The 22,410-nt window shown below is 39.0% G+C and overlaps 1 protein-coding gene across 3 annotated transcripts in view; it reads right to left on the bottom strand.

Annotated features, from left to right (window-relative positions):
* Window positions 1-22,410, bottom strand: part of LOC148069980 (plasma membrane calcium-transporting ATPase 1-like) — a 93,115-nt gene that overhangs the window by 29,428 nt on the left and 41,277 nt on the right. For 2 of the 3 annotated variants that reach the window (XM_087801306.1, XM_087801307.1), the window contains exons 3-7: window positions 5,159-5,356; window positions 4,834-5,091; window positions 3,506-3,631; window positions 3,324-3,449; window positions 555-590 (exon numbers count right to left, since the gene is read on the bottom strand). In XM_087801306.1, the coding sequence (XP_087657432.1) occupies window positions 555-590; window positions 3,324-3,449; window positions 3,506-3,631; window positions 4,834-5,091; window positions 5,159-5,356 (744 nt within the window). The remainder of the gene's footprint in view (window positions 1-554; window positions 591-3,323; window positions 3,450-3,505; window positions 3,632-4,833; window positions 5,092-5,158; window positions 5,357-22,410) is intronic. The other variant, XM_087801308.1, reaches the window with a different exon arrangement.

The raw sequence follows: 22,410 nt of genomic DNA, 5'->3' as shown, positions 1-22,410 counted from the left end.
GTCGCACAACAAGGACACACACAAGAGTATCAGACGTCACTGGTCGACTCTGGATTCATGTTTGTGAGACAAGTTGTTGTCCTGAGAAAGTGTGTTTGAATGACAATTGCATCATGTTTGTGAGTAAACATCACCTTCAGTTGTGTAGCAAAGAAGTGTATCTACGTTTAAACCTGTTAAACATTCATTTGTTGGTCGAACTTAAACTAGTTAAATCAATTAACTTGTTTATTTCTATTGTTAAAGTTACAAAATATGTCTACGTACACTTTTGTTGATTGATAATAATTTCTTCTCAGAGAGGAAGTGACACGTTCAACAACCACTAACCCAAAGTGACCAGCGGCGGTAACCATGGTAACCGTGGCGACCGACGGAGCAGAAGCGTGGAGAGTTGCACCCTCTGGCAGGTAAAGCGAAGCGAGAGAGAACACGCCCCCTTTGTTTTGAGAGAGACACCCCCCTCCTGCTGCTGATGAAGGGGGAGAGGGCGAGGAGGTGGAGGATGAAGGGGGGAGTCAGAGGAGGACAGGGGGATGGATGGAGGGGGTTACCTTTGTTGCGATTTTCGGGGGGTCCTTGTTTTTTACCTGTTCGGACAGAGAGAGAGGGCGGATGCTGATAAATGGATCGAAGGGAAAAAACAAAAAAACAAAACAGAAAAACTGAGGGAACACAAAAGTTCAAACGGATAAAAACCCACAAGTGTGTGTCTGTGTGTATGTGTGCGTGTGTGTGTGTTGTGGGCAGGAATGGACCAATCAGAGGAGAGAGACGGAACTTCCTGCTGAGCAGAACCAGAACTTTTTAAAAGCATCGAACGATGAATAAATCATGAGAACAAACATGGGGATTATATTCAGAGGATTGTTTGTTAGAGAAGATCAAACACACACAGACACACACAATATAACACACTCTCCTCCCCTGGTGAGGCAGTCAAAAGAGACTCGGGGTACGGCGCTTTTCTTGGTAGATTGAAGTGACTAGAACTGGCCACCAGGGGGCGAACTTTTAAATTCGTTTTTTCCGTCTTCTGTCACTTTAACTTCTGAAGACGAAGTTTCTTTGTTCACAGTTCAAAGTACAAACTTATGCAAACACACACGTTTGTTCTGCTGGTGTGTCTCATGATTGATGTGCAGGTGTGTGTGTTGAAACACTTGTAAGACAAATATTGGGCGTGAATCTCAGGTAACAACACACACAAAAACACACATAAAGACACACACAATAAGAATCGTGCACAAAGAAACATTGGTCAAACAAACAAACATGCAAAGACACACTCACACACAGGGACACACACACAAAGACACACCCACACACAGACACACACAAACTAAGACACACGCACAGACAATCAAAGACACACACACACACAAATAAATACACACATACATACAAAGACACACGCACAAAGACACACACACACACAGACAGATACACACACAAAGACAAACACACCTATACGAACTTGTGGAATGTTCACCTGTGTGTGTGTGTGTGTGTTTATATGTGTGTGTGTGTGTGTGTGTGTGTGTGTATATATGTGTATGTGTGTGTGTGTCTGAGCTTCTTGACCAATAGAAAAGCGTCTCTCTCCTCTGAGTCGTTCCATTTGTGGATGACAAACTGAAAGTTCAGCCAATCAAAGGAATGATCAGACGAACTAAAACGAACTAAAACGAACCAAAACACGAGGACGTCAAAGGGAGTTAAAGCGTGAAAACAAGCAAATCAACAGCTGCAGGTCAAACGTCCAAACATCCACCAACTGGACCCTCCAGCACCAGAACACACCAGAACCATTTGAGAACCAGAGCTGGACGTCAGTGACGTCGTTGTTGAACAAACTTTATATCAAGTTTAGTTCAAGTCAAAGTTCACAAGCTTTATTGTCACTGTTGGAACTAAACATGTCTTTAATTAATTAATAAATTAATTAATATTTATTATTTAGTTCAAGTCAAAGTTCACAAGCTTTATTGTCACTGTTGGGACTAAACATGTCTTTAATTAATTAATAAATAAATAAATATTTATTATTTAGTTCAAGTCAAAGTTCACAAGCTTTATTGTCACTGTTGGAACTAAACATGTCTTTAATTAATTAATACATTAATTGTTATTATTTAATTCAAGTCAAAGTTCACTTGACACTGTTGGAACTAAACATGTCTTTAATTAATTAATAAATTAATTAATATTTATTATTTAGTTCAAGTCAAAGTTCACTTGACACTGTTGGAACTAAACATGTCTTTAATTAATTATTTAATAGTTATTATTTAGTTCAAGTCAAAGTTCACAAGCTTTATCAACACTGTTGGGACTAAACACGTCTTTAATTAATTTATAAATTAATTAATATTTATTATTTAGTTCAAGTCAAAGTTCACTTGACACTGTTGGAACTAAACATGTCTTTAATTAATTAATTAATTATTTAATAGTTATTATTTAGTTCAAGTCAAAGTTCACAAGCTTTTATCAACACTGTTGGAACCAAACATATCTTTAATTCATTAATTAATTATTTAATTAATTAATATTTATTATTTAGTTTAAATCAAAGTTCATGAGCTTTATTGACACTGTTGGAACTAAACATGTCTTTAATCATATTTACGATTTACTTCAAGTCTTCCACTGTAAACATACAACATTAACCATTAATACATATTTATTTGAGAATTTCTTTAATTATTTAAGAATTTCTTTAATTTTTTTGAGAACTTCTATAAATTATTTGAGAATTGACTTCATTTATTTGAGAATTTATTACATTTATTTGAGAATTTATTTCATTTATTTGAGAATTTATTTCATTTGTTTAAGAATTTATTAATTTAATGAGAATTGATTTAATTTAATGAGAATTGATTTCATTTATTTGAAAATGTCTTTCATTTATTTAAGAAATGTATTTCAGAATTTATTTAATTTTTTTGAGAATTTATTTAATTTATTTGAGGATTTATTTAATTTATTTGAGGATTTATTTCATTTCTGATTTCTGACAGATAATGAATTAAAAATAAAACACAACTAAATATACATGAGATAATAAGTAAAGTAAGTTATTATAGAAAATATAAATTCAATCAGTTTGAACTTTCATTTTGAGCCTCAATTTTTCTGATACAAATATTTGCAGTAAATTTGACGAACCATGATTCAAGTGGAGATAAAGGTTGAAGGTAAAACAGAAGCTCTCTGGTTTCTTCTCAGACTGACGGCTGCTGAGACACCAGTTCACCCACAAACATCTCCAGCAGCTTCTCACAGCAGGACCACCAGAGTTCGGCCGGACGTCTTACTTTTCTTGACCTTCTTCTCCTCGTCGTGATCTCCGGCGCCGAGCAGCGTGAAGATGATGCCGGTCTGAGAGTTGAGGCCGACGGCCGAGACCACCATCCTGCCCGAGCCCTCCATGACGTGAGTGCCTTCAAACAGGTCCTCGGTCAACACCAGGAGATGAACCCTCGGAGCCGCGACTCACCTGACAGCATCATCGGGTCTTTCTCCAGGGACTTGCGGACGTGGTCCGACTCCCCGGTCAGAGAGCTCTCGTCGATCTTCAGGTCGTTGCCCTGGATCAAGATGCCGTCGGCGGGCAGCAGGTCTCCTGCAGAGGGTTGAAGGTTCAAGTCTTCATTCTTTTATAACTTCAGGATCTGCTGCTTCTGATCTTCACTCTTTTATCTGCTAACAAGTGGAACTTGAATCAATCCTGTCTCTGACTCTGACTCTTCAGACTCTGATCCTCCTCAACGAACAGATTCCCTCAAAGATCCATCGATTCATGTTAACAGAGCAGCGTAACTGAACGATTGTGTAGTAGCAGCAGCTCTCCTGCAGGGCGGCGATGTGCAATAGTTCCACATCTTCATATCATAACAAACAACAATAAAGTTTAAAATAAAACCACAAACATTAATTATTCGGTTAAAAAAACGGATTATTTGTTACATTAACTGGTCGCTGAGGACAATATTTAACCACAGATGGTAAAAACACAACAATATAAACACTTTGTGACCCTGGTCTCGAAAAGCGCTATATAAATAAATATTACTTACTTACTTACTAAACACAACTATGGAAGTAAACAAATGTTATAATATATGCTTGAATTTAACATTTTAACTGTTGAAACCCTTTAAAGTACTTTTGAGCATATTTTTTTTGTGTTGAATATTCTAATGCCAATAGTTAAAAATATATTTTCTACATTCAATAATTTTTAATTCATAATCTTTTATATTCAATATAAAAATGTTGGTATAATAGAGTCACCAGACTTTACTAAACTAATTCAACCTTTCAATAAAGACATTTCTTAATTAAAAACATTTTCAATAAAAACACTGGAAAAATGATAAATTAAACGTCTCAATGTTCCGAAAAACAAAGAGAAGAAGATTTAAACATAGAGCTTGATTTTTAAGTTTAACGATTCAAAAATAAATATTAAATGAATAAAATGTAACCTTTCCAAAAAAATTCATTAAAGAATATTTAGATTTACTTCCACAATAATTCACATTTATTAAAAAAAACGAAGAAAATACAAGGTACAAGGTTCAGAGTATTTTCTTTTGGCACTAAAGTTTTTTAGTGATACTATTATACCAACATTTCTACTTTAATTTTAAAACACTGAATTCAAAAAATATATTAAGTATTAACTTCAAAATGGAGCAACGTCATGATGAAAGAACTTCTGCATTTTGAAGACTTTAACATTTACAACATGTGAAGAAGTCAGGAGAGTTTTCACATTAGATGCCCTTTAAAAACATTCTGCATGAGAGGTGGAGGACGTACCGTACTTGATCTGAGCGATGTCTCCCACCACCAGCTCAGCCACGGGGATCTGGATGACCTGACCCTTCCTGATGACCGTGAACTTCTGCTCCTGCTCGATGCGGCTCTGAAGGCCTCGGAACTGCTTCTCCTTGGACCAGTCGTTGAAGGCCGTGACCAGCACCACGATGATGACGGAGAAGAGGATGGCGGCGCCTTCGATCCAGCCGGCCTGAGCCTCGCCCTCGTCCTCCACGCCGCCCGCCACCTGACCGCACGCTGCAACAGGAACACACGCTCGGCCAGAGTTCACCTCGCGACCTGCATGCCGGGGGCACGCGCTGACCTTCACTGTCGCCCCCTGGTGGATGGTAGAAAGAGAGGCCCAGCGAGATGATGGCGGCGATCTCCAGGATGATGAGCGTGACGTCCTGCAGAGCCTCCCACACCAGCTGCAGGAACGTCTTCGCCTTCTTCGGGGGGATGAAGTTCCTGCCGTACGCCGTGTGACGCTTCTCCAGGTCCACGGGGTTCCCGGAGAGACCTGAGGACGAGAGGATACTTAAGTAACGCTCACGACATCATCATCAAACATGATATTTATCTTTTCTTCCCTCGTTCCATCCCTTCATTCAGTCACAGAACTGAATCACAGGAAGTCGAGGATGAAATAATGACGTAAAAAACAACTTTATCTATAATATGAGACTTTTTTTTAATCTTCTAATGAAGAAAATACTATTAAAACTGGCAGAAATATCATCTAAAGAAGCAGCACTGAGAGGGTTTGACAACGATGGCAGTGGATAGAAAAAAGAAAATATATAAATATTAAATTATAATTATTATTCAAAGAATTGAGGGTTAACATTTAAAAATAATAGAAGAAAATATAAAATCCTGATAAAAATCATAAAGTACTGAGAGTGATGAACACAGTTACTATAAAAACTATAAAATAAATGCTTATATATTAATATTTGAGAAAAGACATGCAGATGTTAGATTAAAAAAATAAAATAAATAAAACATTAGTTTTGAAGAAATAGTCTAGAAAAATGTAGAACATTATTCAATTACTTGAATAAAACATTGAATATTAGGCCCAAGAATATTCAATGATGAGGAAAATACAATAAAATTGAGTATATAAGGTGCCGCTGAGGACGGCAGCCTTTCCAGTGGCTCCGCAGAAATAATCTGTATTGCTGTGTATTGATATTTGGGAAAAAAACTAATTTCCCGAAGGAGACCTGCTGAGGGATCAATAAAGTTATATCCATCCATCCATCCATCTATCCATCTATCCATCCATCCATCCATCTATCCATCTATCCATCCATCTATCTATAAGCAAGTCATTTAAAAAAACACAACCTTAAAGTATTTTAAAAAAGGGATTCAAAAGTTTATTTCCTTTTTTAAAATAATAGAAAAATGTTTAAGATTTCTTGATGATCCTTCTGATGTTTTTTTAATTATGTAAATAACAATTAAAACAAGCAACAATATTATAAAAATATAGAAGAAAATAGGTGAGACGTAAGTGTATATATATAAGAAAAAGATGGAAAATGTTGTCACACTACGATCTGGATCTTGTAATCCATGCGTTTGTGTCGTTTACACTATTGTAACAGTTTATTTAGTGTCTAAACAAGAAGGATCTTCTCGCCTGCAGTTCATACAAAACTCTGCAGCCAGAATTCTGAGCCGCTCTAGTAGAAGAACTCACATTTCTCCTTCAAACTCTTCACTGGCTTCCAGTTTCTTTCAGGATCATTTTAAAATTCTGGTTCTTACTTTCAGATCTATTCATGGTCAGACCTTCCATCAGTGATCTGATCCAGACTTACACCCCAGCTCGGGCTCTGAGGTCTGTGGATCAGAATCTACTGATGGTTCCTGAACTTCAGGACCAGAGGAGAGAAATCCTTCCAGACTGTTGCTCCTAAGCTTTGGAACCATCTTCTTCTCTCAAAAAGTATTAAGTATTATATACTAAAGAAAACATTCAATATTTTACTGAGAATATTGATAATTAAAACACAATAATTAAAACATATATTTGAATAGTAAAAATTAAAAAGGTACATAAACAAAAAAGGATAAATTTAATCTCACAAAAAAAGAAATTTATGTAATAAAAAGTCCCTAAAATGTATTTTAAAAATTGAAAAAATGAATCATGTTTAATAAAAAACATGAGATTTGTTAATGAACACATGAATATTTCATGGAGAGAAAAAGAAGAATTCGTCAATCATTGTTACGTCAACCGAGGATCAGCTGCGAGCGACTAATTGTGATTTGATCGAAGACTGATAAGGTTTTTTCTCTCGTGTGATTTTAATCCATGATCGTCCACCAGAGACGAACATGATCCGTTCCTTATTGATTCCGCTGCCATCTTTTCCAGCCGTGACTCATCCGTGACTCCGGGTCCAGGTCCGGGCGGCGCTAAGATGCTCGGCGGGCGTTGATGCGGCGGCGACACCGCAGGACGCTTCGCTCTCGGCCCACGAAGCTTCGCTCTCGGCCCACGAAGCTTCGCTCTCGGCCCACGAAGCTTCGCTCTCGGCCCACGAAGCTTCGCTCTCGGCCCACGAAGCTTCGCTCTCGGCCCACGAAGCTTCGCTCTCGGCCCACGAAGCTTCGCTCTCGGCCACGAAGCTTCGCTCTCGGCCCACGAAGCTTCGCCCCCCGGCCCACGAAGCTTCGCTCTCGGCCCACGAAGCTTCGCTCTCGGCCCACGAAGCTTCGCTCTCGGCCCACGAAGCTTCGCCTGATTAGAAACATGGTCTTCGGCGAGTGAACGACGTGTTTGTTTTGTGTGCAGAGCTTCTGGGACGAAGTCAATTCTAGGCTGAACGTGACTGGAATTCTGGCGCTGCTCCGTCGCCATGTTTCTAGAATAATGACCTCTGGTGATTCCACTCACACGCACACACACGCACACACACACACACACACACACACACACACACACACACACACACACACTCTCACACACTCTCACACACTCCTGCTGCTCGTCTTCATCCGTCTTGTCTTCCCTCCACACAGTAATCAAGGGAACCATCAGATCCTGGCGTCTTCCAAGGACACGAGTATTAATCAAAGTTTTTGCTGAAATTGCACTTTCACAGCAGCTGCATCGTCTCAAGGTTGCGAAAATACTAAACATCTGTCCAGATGTTGATGAGGTTTGGGACCGGACACCCGTCGCGTCTGCAGGCTACGAGTTTTGTGTTCACGGTCGACGGCGCCGCTGGAAACATTGTGTTGTGAACACGATGTTATTACATTTACACAAGTATTAACAGTGTCGTGCAGCAAAGCTGATTTATTTTGTTGCAAAGTTGTCGTTAGCAAGAGAATGGTAGTAATATTAGCAAGACTGTTAGCATTAGCGTGAGCAGGTAGGAGCTAAAATTAGTAGTCATATTATTAACAGGTATAGTAGTAGCATTAGCATTAGCAGATAAAAGCAAAATAAGTAGTTATATTGGAAATTAGTAGCATTAGCAGGTAGAAGCTACAATTAGTAGTCATACAAGCAACAGCTACAGTAGTAGCATTAACAGGAAGAAGCTAAAATTAGAAGTCATATAAGAAACAGATACAATAGTAGCATTAGCATTAGCAGGTAGAAGCTAAATCAGTAGTAATATTAGTAATAGGTACTGTAGAAGCATAGGGTGTTAAGTGGTCTTTGAAAGGCACTTTACAAATAAAACGTACTTACTTACTAATATTAGCAACAGGTAAATTAGTAGCATTAGCACTATACAATAAATCAGTTACAATATTAGGCAACTGCAATAGTAGTAGCATTAGCATAAGCAGTTCTAAGCTAATTCAGTAGCAATAGTCGTAGTTGTATGGAAGTACTTGAAGTGGCAGTTGATATTATGAGTAGAAGTTCTAGTAGTCGTGGTAATATTAGTAGCAATAAGCAAACGCAGTCAGAAGGTAGCAGCTAGCATTAGCTGAAGCTCCATTAACTCAGTAGCACTAGTTATAGTCACAGTTGTGTAGTAAAACTAGAACATTATGACCAGTAAGATACTTCAGGAGCGTAAACGTCGTCATGAAGTTGATCTTTTTCTTCTGTTTCTTCACCGTAAACGAAGCTCGATGAACAAATACTTCTTCTTCACGTCGACGCCTGATTGAACGTCTCAGTGATGAGGTCGAGATCGACGACAGAAGGAGGACGAGCGTCAGGTGAGCAGCAGGACCAGAGGTCCGGGTCAGATCGACCCACTGAGGGTCGGTCATGTGATGTAATGAGAGAGTTGAGGGGTGTAAGAAAATATCCATACACATAAATATTGCAATATTTATTTCACGAGAACGTGTCGATGTTTCAACTGCACTTCCATCTAATTTTTATTTCTCAATTAAATTATTATTATTTTATCATCGTTGTTTTATTGTTGATATTTCAATAAAGTGTGTATAAAGTAATTACATTTTATTATCAATTACCTTGAAAATATATTCACGTTGCTTCATTTTTGTTGCAATTAAACTTCCGACCCCTAGAAACATTAAATACTGGTGATGACTGAGGACGAGAGGATACGGTGACTCCAGCAGCTTTTAAAGCTGACGCTTGGACATATTTTGGTTTGAAAACAAAGTCACGAGTCAAGTACTGGACAATACTATACATATATCCTTGTTACTACAGTATCAAAACACCAGAGTCAAGTACTCGACAATACTACACATATATCCTTGTTACTACACTATCACAACACCTGAGTCAAGTACTCCTCAATACTACACATATATCCTTGTTACTACACTATCACAACACCGGAGTCAAGTACTGGACAATACTACACATATATCCTTGTTACTACACTATCACAACACCAGAGTCAAGTACTCGACAATACTACACATATATACTTGTTACTATATTATCACAACACCGGAGTCAAGTACTCGACAATACTACACATATATACTTGTTACTACACTATTAAAAAAACACAGTCAAGTACTCAACAATACTACACATATATACTTGTTACTACACTATCAAAACACCAGAGTCAAGTACTGGACAATACTACACATATATACTTGTTACTACACTATCACAACACCAGAGTCAAGTACTGGACAATACTACAAATATATCCTTGTTACTACACTATCACAACACCAGAGTCAAGTACTCGACAATACTACACATATATACTTGTTACTATACTATCACAACACCGGAGTCAAGTACTCGACAATACTACACATATATACTTGTAACTACACTATTAAAAAAACACAGTCAAGTACTCAACAATACTACACATATATACTTGTTACTACACTATCAAAACACCAGAGTCAAGTACTGGACAATACTACACATATATACTTGTTACTACACTATCACAACACCAGAGTCAAGTACTGGACAATACTACACATGTATACTTGTTACTACACTATCACAACATCAGAGTCAAGTACTGGACAATACTACACATATATACTTGTTACTACACTATCAAAACACCAGAGTCAAGTACTGGACAATACTACACATATATACTTGTTACTACACTATCACAACACCAGAGTCAAGTACTCAACAATACTACACATATATACTTGTTACTACACTATCACAACACCAGAGTCAAGTACTAACAATACTACACATATATACTTACTACACTATCACAATATATCATATCATTGACTCTCTATCTCTATCACGACACGTATCGTATCAACAGATTCCTCATAAGAAACACCATTACTAACACCTCTAGTGCCCCCTGGTGGACACATCACAGATAAGTGTGTAGCTGGAAAAGACACACTAGTGACGCGTCACAGACGATGTCGTCTCGATCTCCAGGATTATCTCTGACGATGAAAGCTGACATCGTGGTGAACCTGTGAGATGATGTCTTTAAAAATACTCTTCCTGTCTGAGCGAGTCTTTGATCACGTGCTGAGCTCCGGTTACACACAAGTGTGTCGAGAACCATCACCTCCGTGTGTTTGATGAGAAGTATTTTTGATTCACCAGAGAAGTGTCTCTGAGATATTTTTAAAACCAAATCATCTTCAGCTGCAGAACCTTCATGGTGTTCATTTGTGTTCAGAGTCACGTGATGGTTCAGGGTTGAAGGATCAAGATGGATTTAGGACTTGATTCAGACCCAGAAGCATAAAACCAATGTGTTTGTAGTATCCCTTGTGTTTTCTTTAGGTCAAGGTAACCCAAAGGCCTGAAAACAAACATGTTTGTGGTATCCCTTGTGTTGTCTTTGGGTCAAGGTGACACTAAGGCCTGAAAAAAATGTGTTTATGGTATCCCTTGTGTTGTCTTTGGGTTAAGGTGACCCAAAGGCCTGAAAACAAACGTGTTTGTGGTATCCCTTGTTTTGTCTTTGGGTCAAGGTGACCCAGAAGCACAAAACAAATGTGTTTGTTGTATCCCTTGTGTTGTCTTTGAGTCAAGGTGACCCGATGGACTGAAAACAAATGTGTTTGTGGTATCCCTTGTGTTGTCTTTGGGTTAAGGTGACCCGAAGGTCTGAAAACAAATGTGTTTGTGGTATCCCTTGTGTTGTCTTTGGGTTAAGATGACCCGAAGGTCTGAAAACAAATGTGTTTATGGTATCCCTTGTGTTGTCTTTGGGTTAAGGTGACCCGAAGGTCTGAAAACAAATGTGTTTGTGGTATCCCTTGTGTTGTCTTTGGGTTAAGGTGACCCGAAGGTCTGAAAACAAATGTGTTTATGGTATCCCTTGTGTTGTCTTTGGGTTAAGGTGACCCGAAGGTCTGAAAACAAATGTGTTTGTGGTATCCCTTGTGTTGTCTTTGGGTTAAGGTGACCCGAAGGTCTGAAAACAAATGTGTTTATGGTATCCCTTGTGTTGTCTTTGGGTTAAGGTGACCCGAAGGTCTGAAAACAAATGTGTTTATGGTATCCCTTGTGTTGTCTTTGGGTTAAGGTGACCCGAAGGTCTGAAAACAAATGTGTTTGTGGTATCCCTTGTGTTGCCTTTGGGTCAAGGTCACAATGGTGTAATGTTAAATCCAACCAATTAATATTCTAATGACACCGATATAAAGTGTGTCCTTCAAAAGAATCAAAACAAGCAGATAGTTCCAGGACCATATGTGGCCAAACTTTCATGGAGACACTGATCAGGTCTACGTCGCTGCATCTTCACTCGAGCCTCGACGACACAAAAGCATCTGTTCAACGTTTCCACAGACAAACCTCGTAAGACGATCAGGAATCACGACCGCAGATCCAGTCGGAGAGTCAGGAGGAAGAAAGAGGCGCTTGTGTCGTCCAGCCCGAGGAGACGATACCGAGAAATGACGTGTTTTTTTGGATCAAATTAGATTAAAGTTGTGTTCGTGTGAGTCTGTGCATGTGTGTCATCAACACACAAATGTCAGTGTCGCCACATTAGAAGATTCATCTCCAGATGGTGATTCTCACCATGAACCACATGTCTGGAGGTTTGTCACTTTACGTCATGACTCAAGACGTGATCCTGAAGAACGTATGGACGCACGATGTTAACAGAAGAATGTGGTGGACAACGAATCCATTGCATAGGTGACGTGGACACACGAGTGACCTTGACTTCATCCATGTCCGTCTAATGGTCCATATCTCAGGCTTTTATCACAGATTCACTTCCTGTTTCCCTCCAACAAAGATCTGGTTCTTGAACTGGCATCGCTGGGTTTCAAACCTGCAGCTCAAAGATCATTTGCAAACAAAAACATTATAGTTTTTGTAGCAACTGGATGTGTTAAGTTTGGCTGCGGTTCGTACAAGGTACTACATCTTAAAATAAATACTTAAAGTGCATCAGATTTACTACAAGAACAAGGAAAGAAACGTGTTTTAGTCTGAAGTAGATCTGGACGAATGACGAGCAGAAAAATCTAAGATGTGAAGCAGCTCCTGTCAATCATTAAAATCAAAACAAGCAGCAAATACATGAGACGTGTCATGGGTTTGGTTAAGGATGTGGTCCAGACTTCACAACCAATCAGAGTCTATCTCCAGAACCTTCACCACATGATGAAGTGTAAAAAACCTGGTTTGGTTAGTTCACTATTGTGTTGTTAATGTATCAGATATTAAACAAAATACATTCATACTTCATGTGTTTACGTTTGTTAGGAAATAGAAAATTAGATTCTTGACATTTTGATTCAAATTAGAATCTGTTGATACGATGATACACATCACGATACAGGGACAACGAGTTGATATATTGCATTATATTGTGATACTCTAGTAACAAGTACATATGTGTAGTATTGAGGAGTACTTGACTGTGGTGTTATGATAGTGTAGTAACAAGTATATATGTGTAGTATTGTCCAGTACTTGACTCTGGTGTTGTGATACTGTAGTAACAAGTATATATGTGTAGTATTGTCCAGTACTTGACTCTGGTGTTGTGATAGTGTAGTAACAAGTATATATGTGTAGTATTGTCCAGTACTTGACTCTGGTGTTGTGATACTGTAGTAACAAGTATATATGTGTAGTATTGTCCAGTACTTGACTCTGGTGTTGTGATAGTGTAGTAACAAGTATATATGTGTAGTATTGTCCAGTACTTGACTCTGGTGTTGTGATAGTGTAGTAACAAGTATATATGTGTAGTATTGTCCAGTACTTGACTCTGGTGTTGTGATAGTGTAGTAACAAGTATATATGTGTAGTATTGTCCAGTACTTGACTCTGGTGTTGTGATAGTGTAGTAACAAGTATATATATGTAGTATTGTCCAGTACTTGACTCTGGTGTTGTTATAGTATAGTAACAAGTATATATGTGTAATATGTCCAAACATCAGCTTTAAAAGCCACTGGAGTCATTGTATCCTCTCGTCCTCAGTCATTGCCAGGATCTCGCAGTGTTTAATTGTTCCTTTAGCTGCGGTGGATGTAATGACTGCTGCCATCTAGTGGCGGGAAGTTTAATTGCAAAGAAACAATAAACAAACACTGTGATATATTTGCATTTTAATTGTTAATTCAAAAAAATTAATTACACTTTATTGGAGTAAAAATAATAATAGAACTATAGTAATACATCAAAAATTCATTTTAAAGCAAATATTGATACAGTATTGTTAAAGAATATATCATAATATATCTCAATATTATATTTTCTAACACTTCTAAAGGTGATCAAGGCCTTATTCTTAGACTCGTGAATGTATTGACGACTAAGACTTTTGAAGGAACCCTGGAACCTGTATTTGATCATCTTCGTAGCACACGACGCGTCGCTGGTTCGACCGAAACAAATGTTCCTGAGCAACAACAAACCAGCGAAGGATCCACAAGATCCACCTCCAGAAACATCTCATCCACTTCGATAGCAGTTCTTTCCACACGAGCTCGGGTTGCAATAAAAATAGCCGTCAACGTAAACATGTCTTCCGGCGAGGACGAGTGACTCAGCGCCGACACGAGCACAAAACTTTTCTCATTTAAAACGACTCGGAGAAACGTTTGAGTCTAAACGACTCCAGGAAGATTGTGCAGTGATTTATACTCCAGGGTTGTGTCCTTGAACACACCGCTGGACTGATGAGGCCCAGCAAGAGTGTGTGTGTGTGTGTGTGTCGGTGTGTGTGTGTGTGTGTGTAGAAGTGTGTGTGTGGGGGTGTGTGTGTGTGTGTGTGTGTAGAAGTGTGTGTGTGTGTGTGTGTGTGTGTAGAAGTGTGTGTGTGTGTGTGTGTGTGTGTAGAAGTGTGTGTGTGGGTGTGTGTGTGTGTGTGTGTGTGTGTGTGTAGAAGTGTGTGTGTGGGTGTGTGTGTGTGTGTGTGTGTGTGTGTGTGTGTGTGTGGACATTGGCTGATATGCAAAGTGCTTCCTGGACCACTAATGCAGGCAGAACATTTGTTTACATCTAAGGGATCAATAACACACATTATGGCTGTAAAATCCTAGTTTCTATTATTTTAAATTCAAATTAAAATCATTCATATCAATAGAAAATGTATTTTTGTTCATTTAACAATACTTTAAGATGCTAAATAAAGTCTCATGATTCTTGTCAAATATAACAGTTTTGTCAGTTTTGCTTTGACATTTTACTCCATTAATAATAAGTTAAAACTTTATCGACACAATACAGACCTGGATGGACGACGCGTGTGTCGCTCCAGCTGATTGGACGAGCACTCTACTAGTTACGAAATTAACCAATGGGACGCTTTCTTTATAGATGGATCGATACTTTATTGATCCCCTGGAGGAGAAATTATTTTGTGCGGCATCAATAAATAAATCCATCCGGACAAACGTCCATGAATACATGTAAAAACAATCAAATAAATGAATAAATAAAACCTAATAAATACTATGAATACATACAAAAACACCTATTGATCCAGAGAGCTAAAGGTTGTTTTGGAGAACAACAGTCAATCAAAACATTTGATTTGTTTGAATTAAACTACTTATACTGAAATGTGCGACAGGTCGGGGATGTCGATCAAAAATTATTACTATTACTTCGATACTTGTTCCTGAATGATACTGTTTTCAATACCTTAACGAAAAAAAAAATGACATTAAATTTAGTGTAAATCTTGAGTTTAAGTTTTAGTAAATTTCACAGATTTTGTCAGTTTTTCTTCTGAGAAATCTACACATAATCCAGTTTTGATCACATGTTTTGCAGCAAAAGATGAAGCACGTTTCAATACTTGATGCTACCAAAGTATTTGGGTCGGTGCCTCAAAAGAACCGACACCCAGTCCTGGACGGACCAGCAGACATGGCCTGGATCACCTGATCAGTGCTGTGTCTCAAATCACAAACTTCTCTTAGTGCACTGGTTAGTATCATCAGTTTAGTGTACGTACTAACTAGTAACTAATTCTCCACAGATAGTATGTCTCAAATCAAACTCTGCTGCTACACACTAACAGGAAATGACGCGACAGCTTCTTCTTCTACTTTTATTTAACGATGATATCAACCAGATGTAGGAACACTATCGCCACCTGCTGGCAGCACGTTTGGTTTCAAGAAATATGAGAAATACTATGAGATATTTACGCCGGTATTAGCACCGAAGATGTGTCATCCTCCTATGCATATATATATATATATATTTATATATATATATTTACAACGTCACTAAGATGGAGATGTTTAGTGTAGAAAGTGTCCATCGATCAATACTCAGTTTTGTGGCTGTTTTAGTGACAATTTAGTGTGTATGCAAGCACTACATTTAGCAAGAATTGAGACGCACTCATGCACTAAAAATACTAAGTTTAAGTACACAAGTATGTGATTTGAGACACTGATCAGGTCTTGGTGTCGAGTCAGTGAAGTGAGAATCTCACCACAGACGCATGTGTTGATCAGTCTTGCTCATTTGCTCGTTTATTTCTATATACGCGGAAAAAATGACATATTTAAATGTATTTCTTTTAAAAGTACTGTAATGTACGGGTTAAGAAACAAAGAATATATTTAATAGAGTCACAACCTTCACAACAAGAGGATTATTTCTACAGGAAGATGGACGACGGTCGCGTCGGGAGCCGAAGAAAATCCATGGAAAGTGTTTGCATGTCACTATCTTTTCTCTAACGGCGATTCCTCAAAGTAGCTTTCTGCTTGAACTGGCATAAACATGGATGACCCGAGGCTCCGGGCGCACGAGTGCACGTGTGTGTGTGTGTGTGTGTGTGAGAGTGTGTGCACGTGTGTGTGTGTGTGTGAGTGTCAGTCACAGTGAGAGTCTTGGGTCACGCATCTTGAGCTGGATCTCACACTAGTTACTGACTTCTCACACCACAGAGCTTTGAAAAGATCTGGCACGTCAGCAGGCAGAGGAACCTCTGGACCTGTGTGTGTGAGCGTGTGTGTGTGTGTGTGTGTGTGTGTGTGTGTGTGTTTGTCTAAGTGTGTGTGTGTGTGTCATTCAAATACAGTTCTTGTTGCCAACGATCCGTTCCATCAGAATGTTGAACCACGAGATCTAAGATAATCCAAGATAATCAAAGTTAATGTTTTTGTTCCATAAACTGTTTTTCAAAGCGATGCTTCTTTAACTCGACCGTAAACGACAAACACACTCATAACAAGTGTTGATGAAACGAGACGATCAGTCAATTAAACCAAGATTTGTTTCTGTCGTTTCTCAGTGTCGCAGACGATTTAAAACATTGTCGAGCTACATTCTCTGATGACATCTAGAGCCGATGAAGTCTTTGGTTCTGAGCAGTTCTGAGCAGGTTTGTGTCCGTTTGTCTTCGCGGGCGAGTGTCCAGCAACAGGCTAACACATCGAGCTAACACATCGAGCTAACACGCTGAGCTAACACATTGAGTTAACACATAGAGCTAACACGCTGAGCTAACACATCGAGCTAACACGCTGAGCTAACACATTGAGCTAACACATTGAGCTAACACATAGAGCTAACACGCTGAGCTAACACATCGAGCTAACACGCTGAGCTAACACGTCGAGCTAACACATCGAGCTAACACATAGAGCTAACACGCTGAGCTAACACATCGAGCTAACACATAGAGCTAACACGCTGAGCTAACACGCTGAGCTAACACGTCGAGCTAACACATCGAGCTAACACGCTGAGCTAACACGTCGAGCTAACACGCCGAGCTAACACGTCGAGCTAACACATCGAGCTAACACGTCGAGCTAACACATCGAGCTAACACGCCAAGCTAACACGTCGAGCTAACACGTCGAGCTAACACATCGAGCTAACACGTCGAGCTAACACATCGAGCTAACACGTCGAGCTAACACATCGAGCTAACACGCCAAGCTAACACGCCGAGCTAACACACGCCCACTTCTCTTGGAGCAACACAACTGCACCAAAACGCATCATATATGAAACTAAATGAGAGAAAGATTTGGAAGGAAAAATGTGCAAAAGTCAGCAGAATTTCAAACGTGTTGATCTGTGTCAACAACCACTGTTGGGGCTACTGTCGCCATGGCAACACACTGGATGTTTATACTGGATAAATGTTTAAATGAATGAAAAACACAAGAATTTTATAATGGGACACATTTAAATATGTATAAACTAAACAAATAACTCAAACTAAACAGAGGACGGAGAAAGTAAATGATGGTGGATTATGGGAAATAATCCTTATTTAATATGAATTAAAATAATAATTAGATATTCTTTTTCACTTGATGCTGCCGGTTCTTTTTTCACTTAAACATGGAGGAAATGAAGAACGTCAACTAGTGGCCAGAAGTTTTATTGCAGCACATAAAAATGAATAAACGCAGTAAGTAAGTAAGTAAGTAATTTGTATTTACAGTATATAGCGCTTTTCCAGACGCAGTAAATATTCGAGTTTTAATTGCAAAATAAATCGTCAAATATCGTCTTTTATACACACTATTGAAATATAAACCATAACAAATGTGCATTTCAAAGATAAAAAATGTATATCGATACATTATCGGGACTAAAAACATTGCGATGTATCGTTAAATCAATATTTTCTTTCACTACCAACGACTAGTTCGCGACGGTTTGGTAAAGATATTTATCTCGGGACGCAACCAAAGGTGCGACTCCTCCAGGTACCAGGATACACATGTTACTACGACGACAGCAGAACCTTCAGCTCACAGGACATGACGTCCCAGAGTTTTACTCACAGAATATAATAATAATAAGGAGACACACGACTCACGTCGCTATTGATCGTCTTTAAACGTATGGCAGCGTCTTCCTTCCAAACACCCATACAGTGAGAGGTTATGCATCGGTTTGGCTCGCAGGCCTCATTGATCACAGCAGGAGATCAATAGCTAATTAAAGTACTTGATAAAGTAGCTCCAGATACAATCCACGCGTCAAATACTTCTAAAATAAAACCTGTCACTTCCTCGCCGCCACATCCTGATCAGCATTTTCCACAAATAGTTTCCTATTTTGGGCTCCTTTGAACGTCAGGGTTTGAAGACGGTCGTGGATCCGTGAGCAGCGTTAGCGTCTCGTCACCGCGGCGCGAACACGAGGCGCAGACGGACGCGTGCGAAGCCTCCGAGTGTCGACTTATGCTCGTGTTGTCGAGCAGACTGTTGGCTGGCGATCCCACCGCAGAAATGTGTGAGCTCAGGATGTGACTCACTCCAGTCGCGGCTCGCAACTGATGCCTCGAGTGCAGTGATGGTTCTGCTCGACGGTTCCTTTCGAAATGTGGCGAAAATAACCATCGTCGCCGGTACGACAGATTAGCAGACGCTAAAATGAGAGTTTGTGAACTTCGGAGTGGATTTTGAATTAATTAACGGTGCCAGCGATCAGACAGAACTAGTCGAACACAGAGTTGATTGAAATACTCTTCGTGAAATCTACCTTTCCGCAAAGGATCAAGAGTGATGTGTGAAGTATTATTTGAGTATATGAGAATTTATGATATTAAAAAGAAGAAGCCAGTGAGTATTCATCCTCACTATAACATTCATCACTGTTGCAAAATCAATACAACTCCAGGCAATATTATATACATCACGATACAGGGGCAACGATACGATATATCCTGATACTGTAGTAACAAGGATACATGTGTAGTATTGTCCAGTACTTGACTCTGGTGTTGTGATAGTGTAGTAACAAGTATATATGTGTAGTATTGTCCAGTACTTGACTATGGTGTTGTGATAGTGTAGTAACAAGTATATATGTGTAGTATTGTCCAGTGCTTGACTCTGGTGTTGTGATAGTGTAGTAACAAGTATACATGTGTAGTATTGTCCAGTACTTGACTCTGGTGTTGTGATAGTGTAGTAACAAGTATATATGTGTAGTATTGTCCAGTACTTGGCTCTGGTGTTGTAGTATTTACAGACCACATGATTCTTGACGAAGTCGTAACTACTTTCATTTGTTTTCAAACCATAATATGTCCAAACATCAGCTTTAAAAGCTGCTGGAATCACTGTATCCTCTCGTCCTCAGTCATCGGCAGGATTTCTAGAGGTTGAAAGTCTAATTGCAACACAAAAACACATTGACTTGTTGCAAGATACTGCAATATTTAGGTGTGTCGCCATTTTTTCAACCCCTATCATGTAAACCTGACTCTACTCTCAGCTGCTCCACAGTCAAATCAGACTTGAGTACCCACAATGCATCACAACAACAACCCCTTTATATAGACCAGCACTTTATTGACCTTCAGCTTTATTGAAGCAGAGCATTTACCGACTTAGTGGGTGTGTCCTGAGCTCCAGTCGCTACATTAAGATGAACAAAAGATTTTTGTCTGCAACTCTACAAAGATGGAGTAGAACGCGAGTGGATTTTGAACAAAGGGTGAACGATGACTTGAAGAAAAGTGTGCGTCCTTCATTATCTACACAACCTTTCTAAAGCCGTGGCTAATGATCCACTTCACTCACAGCATAACATCAACACAACGACCACTTAACGCCAGCGACACCCGCAAGTGCAACCATCCTCTGGACCCACGGAAGAACCAGGAATGGCGTCGAGGGAGGAGGAGAAAGAAAGTGAAGCGACATCTTTGAGGTGCTCGTCGTCGTGACCTCGATACATAATTATGAAATCACTTGAACTCATTAACAACTTCTTCCCTCCCGGGAGAAGGATTCAATCCGAGGTTCTCCAGGGCCCGTCTATCTCCCGGAATTAATCTGGAGCAACGCCAGGATTTATCCCGATGACCGGGGGGCGGGGGGGTCTCGGGGGGTCGTCGGGGGGTCATTGATCTTCACGTCTTAATCCGAGCTTGGATTACAAACCGCATCTGGACGAGTAGAGACGGAGACGATGCTTTTGAGTTTCTAGTAGATCTGCACGATATCGGAAATAAGTGCCATATTCCATATCGGTGTCTTGAAGTGCGATATCGACATTAATGCGATATTTTTTCTTTCACCTAAAAATGTAGCCACATGCACGAGCGAGTACTATAGTGCAGGTCCAGGGGTTTAGAGAAAGAAAACGATGCGATGTTTTACTTTTCCTGTATTTCCGCGCTTCAGTGCCGACATGATCGTAGAAAAATATCACTTAAACGCTCAGTTTTGCGTGACTTGCATCGATTTCCCGCCAAACTGATAAATAATAAATCCACCTCCTTGTACACACACACATAACACTTTATAATTGACGCTAACAACTTAGCTCGTTAGCATACGGTGAAGACGGACAGGTTTACACTTCTTATAATTACGCTGAAAACTGCACAGTTCACAGACGGACGGAGACGTAAAGGACAATAAGACATAGAAGTACAAATTGACAACTTTACAGAACGTGACACTTATTTGTCAACGTGTGCATTTAAGAAATTCTTGATTTATACAATAAAAAATAGTAAATGATCACATGTTTTCAATATGCATATCACACGTGCAAATATCGCAATATCTATATTTTTCGATATATTGTGCCCTAGTTTCTAATCAGAACGAGGCTCATTTCCTTTGAACTTCAGGTCACGTTTCAGTTCCATCGTCAACAAAATCCAGTCGTTTATTTCCATCGTTCACACCTCGTTCTGTGATGCGTGTCAAGAAAAGTCTTTCTCTCGTGGATCCACCGGTGAAAACAGATCTGCAGCCCAGACTCACAGCTTTGCTGCTACAAATACCACGTTTCTACTGTAGCCATGAGCGACGTGGTGGCTCCTCGAAGAAGCTTGTTGACGCGGGACGAGCAGATTTAAATGATTTTGAGCGAGATCTCTGCAGGTTCAACACCTGGATGATGGTGTGTGGAGAAGGAGAGGAAACATCTGGATCGTCACAAATGTAAGTTCCTGTTTATCGAGGCAGAAACATCCGTCGCCACGACAACCACACGTCTCGGCTCATCGTGAGGTCAAGTGAAGGTCATCGACTTACAGAAGCAACATCTATGAATGATGTTAATAATGTGTTTATATCATCATATAATATTCATGGATTTCACTTTTTAAATAAGTGTTTTCAGCACAAATATTTACTACATTATGACATATTTCATGTTAATTCTAACAAAATGATAAAATAATGTTTAATTTTGGGATAAAATATGCCGTTAGTGATATTAGTTTGTAGTTCACTTTATAACTATAATGGTTTTTATTGTAGTTTTTCTGCCTCATCTGCTGTGAAATTTGAATTTTTTCTTACTTTGAGCGAATTTTTCTTTACTCTTGTTCTTGAATAATATTTTTGTCTGGTTCTGACAAAATGTAAGTATTTAATAAACAAAAGGTAAAACGTTTATTTTTTATCTAAAAAAAAACGAAAACTTCTAATAAAGTTTTATATTAAAAAATATGAATGAATAAAAACCTGTATATTTATATAAATATTCAAAGATTCTTACCAACTTTCTAGAAGATTTCAATGAAGTTTACAAAAACATTTTAAAGACATTTTCCCCAAAAACTACCACGACTTTTTTCTGTCTTTCAAGGGATTTTCACGATTGTGGATGAAAATGAGAAATTAAAAAGTAGAAAACAAATAAATAATGACAATTTATTAGTAATAATAATTGTAATAATTAAAACTTTGATCCCTCGGGAGAGG

The sequence above is a fragment of the Callionymus lyra genome, chromosome 10, assembly GCF_982586985.1.
Source record: "Callionymus lyra chromosome 10, fCalLyr1.hap1.1, whole genome shotgun sequence".
Lineage (NCBI taxonomy): Eukaryota > Metazoa > Chordata > Actinopteri > Syngnathiformes > Callionymidae > Callionymus > Callionymus lyra.
Note: the sequence above shows the minus strand (reverse complement) of the source record. Positions and strands in the feature narration are given on the sequence as shown.